The sequence below is a fragment of the Periplaneta americana genome, chromosome 6 (genome assembly GCF_040183065.1).
Source record: "Periplaneta americana isolate PAMFEO1 chromosome 6, P.americana_PAMFEO1_priV1, whole genome shotgun sequence".
Lineage (NCBI taxonomy): Eukaryota > Metazoa > Arthropoda > Insecta > Blattodea > Blattidae > Periplaneta > Periplaneta americana.
Genome location: NC_091122.1, coordinates 8,918,048 through 8,927,415, shown reverse-complemented (window position 1 = coordinate 8,927,415; position 9,368 = coordinate 8,918,048). Strand labels below are relative to the sequence as shown.

Here is a 9,368-nt window from a genome sequence, read left to right as displayed (position 1 = left end):
TATTCAGATTATGCTGTGGTATGAAGTGCTAGGTGTCTTAAATAACAGTTATGACAATTACAAAATTTAATACTGAGCAATCTTAGGACTTATTAAATTACCAGCATAACAGAATTCAGTCATAATGTGGGTAAAAATAATGACAATTTTTAACTTATACATACCAGCACAGAAAGCTTACATTTCATAAAATAGAACATGTGTGGGCCTACCTACTGACAACATCAATGTTGTGATCTAGATTGTGATATTCAGTTTTTCAAACATGTCTCTAATTGAAATGAAATGAACATTTTTTCAATTAGTAGTATCAATCTTTAAATTATACCTGAACATCAGTCTATTCCTTGTACTGTGTCTTGGTCCGTCCCAGGGATCTGTAAAGTAGAAAGACGAAACAAGACTTGTGCGCAAGTGATATGTGGGAGGGCTAGGGCCAATGACTGTTTTGGGGGGAGGCATTGCTTGAACGAAGAAAGCAATCACTTGCAGGAAGAGGTAATTTCTATCTGAACTCTACTCTACCTTCTACCACGAGCATCTTTTTTATTTTTTATTTTATTGGGTTATTTGACGACGCTGTATCAACATCTTAGCTTCTTCAGCGTCTGAATGATATGAAGGTGATAATGCCGGTGAAATGAGTCCGGGGTCCAGCACTGATAGTTACCCAGCATTTGCTCATATTGGATTGAGGGAAAACCCTGGAAAAAACCTCAACCAGGTAACTTGTCCCGACCGGGATTCGAACCTGGGCCACCTGGTTTCGTGGCCAGATGCACTGCCCGTTATTCTACAGGTGTGGACACGAGCATCTTACCCCTTAGCGGACTCAAACTGATGCTGCCCGCAATACACTCTGGCACAGATAGACTCCGCCTGCATATGCTTGAAGCTACTCCACAGATTCCTGGGTCGGACCATAGTTATAGGTAATATATTTCTGATTTAACTTTTAATTATATTGTGTACTTCAACTCTCTCAGTTGATGCATTTGAAATTGGTGAAGATAGTAGGCCTACCTATTAATCATATAAATGTAGAAAGATTTTTTAAACATTTGAAACTTGCATTATCTTTGTGTGACATCAAAATAAGTTGTCTTCCCTATCTTAGCAGATATTAGCCCTTATTCTTCATCAAATTTTTATACATTCTATTTTGAAAAAACCTTCTAACGAATAATAAATGTTAGTTTTTCCTGAAAAGTTATAAATCCTGGCTTTAAGATATTCATATTTTCCAAAACAGTGGTACAAACAAGTAATTTTTACTGCATTTATTTGTAAAATCGTGCTACAAAATCTTTACACCTCACTCTACCATAGGAAATTAAATGTTTAACAAAAATAATTTCTCTAGTTAAATGTCCAAATGTCAGATAGCATTGTGATCAATTTTTTTTTGTTATTTAGGAACAGGTATAAATAAAATTGTTCCTATTGAACAAGTAACTTACTGTATAAGTAGCAGAAATATTTAATGACGAACATTTATTACCATCAGTAAATTTAGGAATTTTGACATACAGAACTATTCTGAAATACCGGTAACTGTACAGTATTCTGTACTGATTAATTTTATTAGGACTAAGAAAATAGTCAGATCCCTCTGTTAAAGTAATTCTAATTGTCTAACATGTATATTCTGCGCATGCACACTTTGTCAGTCACAGAATGAATATTTTAACAATGTGGAGAAAGAATGCTGTGGTCCAACCATTACGCTATAACTGAGTCTAAACTAATTACTAACAATGATTTAATCTAGTTTGTCTTGAATCGGCTGTACTTAAAGAGCATTGCATAGATTAGCAGTATCATATTTCTCTGCCGGAACGAGCTTATGCAAGATTGTCAGATTTATTTTCCTCTTTTCAGGTAAATACATTGTTTTAGTGCACAGACTCTTCATAGTAGTTAGAGATCAAGTAGATTTTGTTTGTTACTTGTTTCAAGAGTCTGCCAAATCATCTTTTTCTACTGGTTTAATTTTTTTAATATGAGAATTTAACCTCTAATCTCCCTTTCTTTTCTGTACTCCGAACTTTTTAATAATATTCATACCTTCCCTTCAGATTTCTATGTAATCTAAATTTAGGGTAATATCGTTTCTATTGGCGACACTGTGACAAGTTTTAACATAGATGTCACTATGTGTTTAGCCATCAGTGCCATCTATACGGGAATAAGAGAACAAAGTGGACACGTAATGTGGTTGGTTGCAGAAGCTGCAAGGAATGTCAACGAATTGCAGTGTATTATAAAATGAAATTAGCATTGAAATAAAATAACAATGGACGACGACGAGTTTCTGGACGAAGAAACAGCGGACGTATTTATAAGTTTCCCTCCAGAAGTACAGAATGCTATTGAACAGGTGAGGTATATTATAAATTTGCGTATGGATGTTTGTTGGGCGGCTGTACTTGTTTTCATGTGTCAAGTGAATTATGTTTATTTACGTGGTTATACAAAATGAAGAATATTATATTAATCAGTTTCAGAATACGCAACCAATGGAATTTATTTATTAAGAAATGGTCATACTGCATTGGATTTTCATACAATTTGAATTTTAACCTGTACATTTGATCGGTATAACCTCACTTTTAGGCGGTATGAATGCGTGAAAGTATAATTAAAGCTTAAAACATATAGAACGAAATGCATGTAGTACGCCCTATGTTGAAATTTAAATTTAATTCTGTGTCCTCTGTATTAATAATTTATTTCAAAATTAAAGTTTTTTAAAGTTATGCATTTCAAATTCATCTTTCTTTGGTTATATAGTGATCCACGGTAGTCACTATAGCCGTTCCTTGTTAGGAGACTAGTATTGTTAATTTATGTATATGGTTGCAGGTTCTCCCAAGCAATGATCCCCTCGACCAGCCAGACTTCAATGCTGTGGACTACATAAATTCTCTGTTCCCAACTGAACAGTCACTGTCGAATATCGACGATGTGGTCAACAACATGGAATGCAAGATACGAACCATCGATGACGAAATTAGAACTGTCGTTCGAGGGCAGACAAATGTTGGCCAGGTAAAGTTGAGCATCAACACAAGACCACAGCCTAGTATATACAGTCACGAAGCTTGAGTTGTGAGGGTGCTAGGAACAATAGACTGTGCCGGTACTATTTCGCATTGTCTGTAATGAGCCGATATTAGCGATCCTAGTGGTTAGCAACTATGTATGGATGCATATTTACTACGTATTGAGCTTCGTGACTATATATATTAGACTGTGACAAGACTGCATAGGTGGCAAGTTACTTCCAGTTTATACTGCTTATTTGTTTGTCGTCTGTTACTCCTCCTACTTCTCTTCGTCCTCCATATTGTTGTCCTCACTAAAGACACCGGTGCGAAAAGTGGACGTTTCCATTTCTTCAAAAGAAATAAATAACTGAATAAGTAAGTAAAGGGATTAATTATTTTACACAAATACTTGTATTGTTATGAGGTAGCCTAGTTCAACAAAGAAACCATCATTATCACAATTTATTTTTATTTTTCCATTTATAGGATTGTGTTATGATAAAATTATAGGTATGAAAACATCGCAGTTGCGATGGATGTGATAGAAGCGTGCTTTTTCCTCCTCTTTTCTTCAGTTTTCTTTATTTATCATAATTTCAACTCTTTGAAGCCAGTTCCACTACTGCAAATTAGTGCTATAAATGGATATTATCGCGATAAGTTGTATTTTCGGCGAAATTCGAGCAATTTTGAAGAATTCGTGATCGTTTTTTAATTTTAATGTAAATAAATTTTTCAGATTTTGTTTCGTTCTTCAGGTCATGGCCAAGGACTTAATTTTTTTTGTGGAGTCTGCCAAACTATGAACCGTGCATGCCAGATTTTAAAAATATCAAGGAGGGACATTTTACTGTACTTTATATAAGTACAAGTGGTTTAATAATAATGTATTAATACAGTGAAGCCTATGTATGTAGGCCTATAGGATAGTTAAAGAATTATTTTTTTTCAACATTTTAATGAATATTTATCATTACATTTTACATAATTCACAATACTGTGTCACATGTTTTTGTTAAGTAACAGAGTAACATATAATTATCAAAATACAAAGTTAAACTGATAGCAGAGTATTTTCTTAAATATGCATACCCCTCAAGTCTGAACATGGTGCATGGTGCATTTGTTTCGCGTCGCGCCCGAATTTCAAATTCTGCTTAGGAATTGGTAATACCAGCGAATAGGGATTATAAAGAATGGACACTGAGCGAATTTTCCTGTGTTTTGTTTCTCTGTGCGCCAGCAATTAGTTCCACTTTCAAGCGCTAGAGGTAGTGTAATCGAGCATATGCTAAGATAATAATTGAGAATGGAATTAAGGCACAGGATCCAAACATCGCCTACCTTATTGCATAATCCAGTAACGCTTTGCTTCAAATAAATTCAAGTTAACAGCTTTTCCTTATTTCTCAGTGACAAACTAGTTGTAATAATAATTTTTTATATTTCAGATATAATAAATTATATTATAAAATAATATAATACATTATAAAATTAAGTATCGAATTCGTTTAATATTTGTATATAATATAATATAGGTATATGGTTTTACTTCTCGTAAGAGTTTTGTTTTTCCATTTTCAGCGCTATCAAATCATTACATATTTTAATTGTTGTAGGGGTCAACGTCTCAACTCTCATTATAAAGGAACTCTAGAGTCTAGACATTGCAGTTAATGAAGGATTTATTATTCTATGGATCCAATTTATTTTATTTGAGTACATAATGTACCTAGATGTATTAATTATGTGTTATATTTCCGCTTTGTCGACTGCTAGCTGGTGTGATGTCAGCGCCAACTCTAGGGAGAAAGCAGAATCTGACGCTTAAGCTGGCTTGAAGGTCATTGAAATCAGTCCGGCTACATCAAAGATACCGACGCGAAGTGTCCATTCTTTATAATCCCTATTCGCTGGTAATACCTTTAATACCGTGATATGTATGAATGGGACACGGGAAAATTTTCAGAAAATCGGGAATGTTCTGCCATATCGGGACATCTGTCAACCCTAGTGCATGTGCAGTATTGATCTTAGCTTTTGTCTGCTACAGAGCACGTGGACCAGAGAGTATAAATTATAAATCTGATATTCTTTGACATGGATATGGATTTCGTTTCTGGGCAGGAGTGAAGGGAGATATCAGTTGTTTGATTTTTAGATTAAAATAATTGCTGGCTGTCACTTAATTTAAACACGAACGTTCATTCATTGTTTTACTGTTATATTATAACTGTATACTCTTTTTTTTTTTTTTGACACCTTGAAAATTTACTGTTATGTGGCTAATAAATTTCTTCTATGAAAGAAGTTGAGCAGCCTGATAATGTCGCTGATCCTGTCTGTTAGGACGGTCGTGCGGCGCTGGAAGAGGCACAGCGGGTAATCCGTCAGCTGTTCGTGCACATTGCGGACATCAAGGCGAAGGCAGAGCAGTCGGAGGAGATGGTGAAGGAGATCACTCGCGACATAAAGCAGCTGGACTGCGCCAAACGCAACCTGACTGCCGCCATCACCACTCTGAACCACCTGCACATGCTGGTGGGGGGCGTGGACAGCCTGCAGTAAGTCTGACTTCCACTTCTGCTATGGTTAACTTGCCTTAGTCATGCTTTTGGTATATCATGTATAAAAGTTGATTTTCTATAAGGGCAACTTTACAGAATTTAAAAGTTTGCTTAACAACATTTTCTTCTAAAATCATCGATTTTACATAGCTTTGACACATCACATCATTAGAACAGTGGAAATGGTGTTATTAAAGAGAGAGAAAGGTGGGAGATGTAGGAAGGAAAAGAGGCGAGACAGTGATAGAGAGAAGCAGAGAGAGACAGGCAGATGCAGATAGATGGAAAAAGAGAGGGACAGATAGAAGGAGACATGAAGAAAAAGATTGGGAGAGACATAGGCAGGCAGAGACAGAGACTGGGGAGAAAGACTGAGACAGAAAGAGAGAGAGACTGGAAGAGAAAGAGACAGGAGAAGAGAGAAAGACAGAAGGAAAGAGAGAGATAGAAGAAAAGAGACAGTGGTAGAAAGCAGTGGCGATTCCTCCATGGAACAGAGGGAACAGGCTGTTCCCTTCCTCCCTGCCCCTTAACTGAGATTGTGAGATATACTTCACTCTAAAGGATAGACCTACTTGCAGTTTTCGAAAAGCGAAAACAGCTATCGTTAGCAGGCTTATTGCAGTGAAGTGAATATGACTCGAGCCCTTCTCGTCTGCTGTGCGTGATGATGTGAGTGGGAGTTTTCTCCGAAGCAGGCTCGAGCGGACACGAACTTACCCGAGTATCGCTGGAAGCTGTAGAGTTACCTCTTCCCTCGCAAAGTATTGATAAGTGTGGAATATACTGTTTCATCAAGCTAGTTTATTTATATAGTGATAATTCGGAAAAAAATTAAGTTCGAAGAGTTTTTCGTGTGACATAATATTGTGTGTGAAATTATACAATAGTTCTAAAAAAAATCCGTACGATTTAAGCATTCACGGCCTGAGTTAAATCTGACGAAATAATGGCAATGGAACAGGGGACTGCTGCCTGTAAAACTAAAACAAAATCTTATACAAGACATTTCCAAAGTAGTTACTATACTTCTGTGAAATGGTTAACTGGGTGCTCGTGAAGCGGTAAATTGCAGGTTTAATTGAGGTTTGTTTATTTTTAGTTAACGGTATTATATATTTAGGCATAATAATAATAACTAATATAATATCATTAATATGTTTTACATTAACATATTTTTTTGATTAAGTTGTAAATGAAGTAAGAAAAAAAAAAGAAATTGGTGATGTTGCTAAATCATACATATTATTATTATTATTATTATTATTATTAATATTATTATTATTATTATTATTATTATTATTATTATTATTATTATTATTATTATTATTACTTACTTACAAATGGCTTTTAAGGAACCCGCAGGTTCATTGCCGCCCTCACATAAGCCCGTCATCGGTCCCTATCCTGTGCAAGATTAATCCAGTCACTATCATATCCCACCTCCCTCAAATCCATTTTAATATTATCCTCCCTCTACGTCTCTGCCTCCCAAAAGGCCTTTTTGCCTCCGGACTCCCAACTAACACTCTATATGCATTAACAGATTATTATTATTATTATTATTATTATTATTATTATTATTATTATTATTATTATTAGTGTTGTTTCTGACCTGTTCCCCATCGAGAAATAGCACCGCACGCCACTGGTAGAAAGAGAGAGACATAGAAGGAGAGAAACAGAAAGATAGAAGGAAAGAGACAGTGATAGAAAAAGAGAGATAGGAGAGATAGAAGGAAAGAGACAGTGGTAGAAAAAGAGAGATAGGAGAAATAGAAGGAAAGAGACAGTGATAGAAAGAGAGCGATAGGAGAGATAGAAGGAAAGAGACAGTGATAGAAAAAGAGAGATAGGAGAGATAGAAGGAAAGAGACAGTGATAGAAAGAGAGCGATAGGAGAGATAGAAGGAAAGAGACAGTGATAGAAAGAGAGCGATAGGAGAGATAGAAGGAAAGAGACAGCGGTAGAAAGAGAGATAGAAGGAAAGAGACAGTGATAGAGAGTGAGAGATAGGAGAGATAGAAGGAAAGAGACAGTGGTAGAAAGAGAGCGATAGGAGAGATAGAAGGAAAGAGACAGTGATAGAAAGAGAGCGATAGGAGAGATAGAAGGAAAGAGACAGTGGTAGAAAGAGAGATAGAAGGAAAGAGACAGTAATAGAGAGTGAGAGATAGGAGAGATAGAAGGAAAGAGACAGTGGTAGAAAGAAACGAGGAGAGGGAGACGGGGGAGACAAAGGGGAAGATGGGTGAAGAGACAGGCAGAGATAGAGAAGTAGATTCAGAGAGATAGAAGAAGAGAGAGTCAGACAGAAAGGAGTAGGTAGGGAGACAGACTGTCTGTGGCAGGGGAAGAGGAGAGACAGGGAGTCATAGGTAGCAGAAATAGAGTGCATAAAATGATTTTATTTCTGTGAAAGCTTTTGTTTTTGTGAGTCTGCATTATAATCAATCAATCATGAATGGTATAATGCTCAAAGAATCAGGATTGAAAGAAATACAATTGGATGAACTTAATTAACTAGTTTCGATGTGCTGTGTATCATCTTCTGAATCCTAATGATGAGATTTGTTCCTGATTGGTTATGTTGTATCGAAAAGGGTAAATATTCCGAAATTCAATTGAGTAATGAGGATGTGTTTTGTGTGTGTTTTTTTTTGTGTCTATAAATTTCGTATTGTTCTAGTGTTTCTACTTGCTGGTCTTTTGGTTGCGTGTGTAGGACTTGCATATCAGTTTCTATATTTCTGTAGTTGTGGTTGGAGTTTGTGATGTGTACTGTGTAAGTTGAATTGTTCTATGACTTAGTTGTGGCTGTGATATATCTCGTTCAGAGAACACAAATGTTTATTAGAAAAAAAATCTATTATTTGATTGATCTTGATGTAGAAACCAGTTGCAACACGATTATGAATCTGTCCATTCTTATTATTATCATTAATTTCTCTAAATAGATTTACAAAACCTCTAATGGCAATTACATTAATATTCTCATTATAGAAATATATTTTAGATTTATATATATATTTTTTTCTCCCTGTAACATAGTTCTAGTAAGCTTATATTAAATTAATTTTCATAATTTTACTAGCTATCTCAAATTAATTATAATTGATTGAATTAAATTGGCTCATAAATTAAGTTACTACTTTACCTTATAGGTTTATCTAAATTTAAATAAATATGTAGTCTACTAGTCGTTAAAACTTAACTGAAGAATATTGCTGGAGAGCCTTTTAAGTGTAGTGTAAATATTCGTAATTTAAATATGTATTGTATTGATTAAGGCTGGTTGAGTGGAAGAGAAGAGCTTATGGCCTTAACTCTGCCAGCGAAAATAAAACATTATTATTATTATTATTATTATTATTATTATTATTATTATTATTATTATTATTATTATTATTATTTCCTTTATTGTGCTAAAACAGCATGTTCCATTGCATACAAGACTTGCAATACTACATGCTATGTTTATGTTACATATTTCATAGTTCATAGTTGATATTCATATAGCAGTACATTATTGCAATGTACAGAGTCGGTTAAAATAGATATTACAATCCAAAAATTAAAATAAATAAAAATTATCTACTCTACACAATATATGATCAACTAGCAATTATAAATCTTATGCTTAAGTACATTACAAATCCGCAATTAATTAATACATTACAAATACACATTACACATCCACAATTAAATTATATATGCACTATATAGAATCAATCCGCTCGCCTAAATGCA

At 34.9% G+C, this 9,368-nt stretch overlaps 1 protein-coding gene across 2 annotated transcripts in view; it reads left to right on the top strand.

Annotated features, from left to right (window-relative positions):
• The first annotated feature begins 2,201 nt into the window (after positions 1–2,201).
• Positions 2,202–9,368, top strand: part of Vps53 (vacuolar protein sorting 53) — a 40,986-nt gene continuing 33,819 nt past the window's right edge. For both annotated transcript variants that reach the window (XM_069827423.1, XM_069827422.1), the window contains exons 1-3: positions 2,202–2,380; positions 2,866–3,051; positions 5,400–5,614. In XM_069827423.1, coding sequence (XP_069683524.1) covers positions 2,297–2,380; positions 2,866–3,051; positions 5,400–5,614 — 485 coding nt within the window. In that variant the 5' untranslated portion in view covers positions 2,202–2,296. The remainder of the gene's footprint in view (positions 2,381–2,865; positions 3,052–5,399; positions 5,615–9,368) is intronic.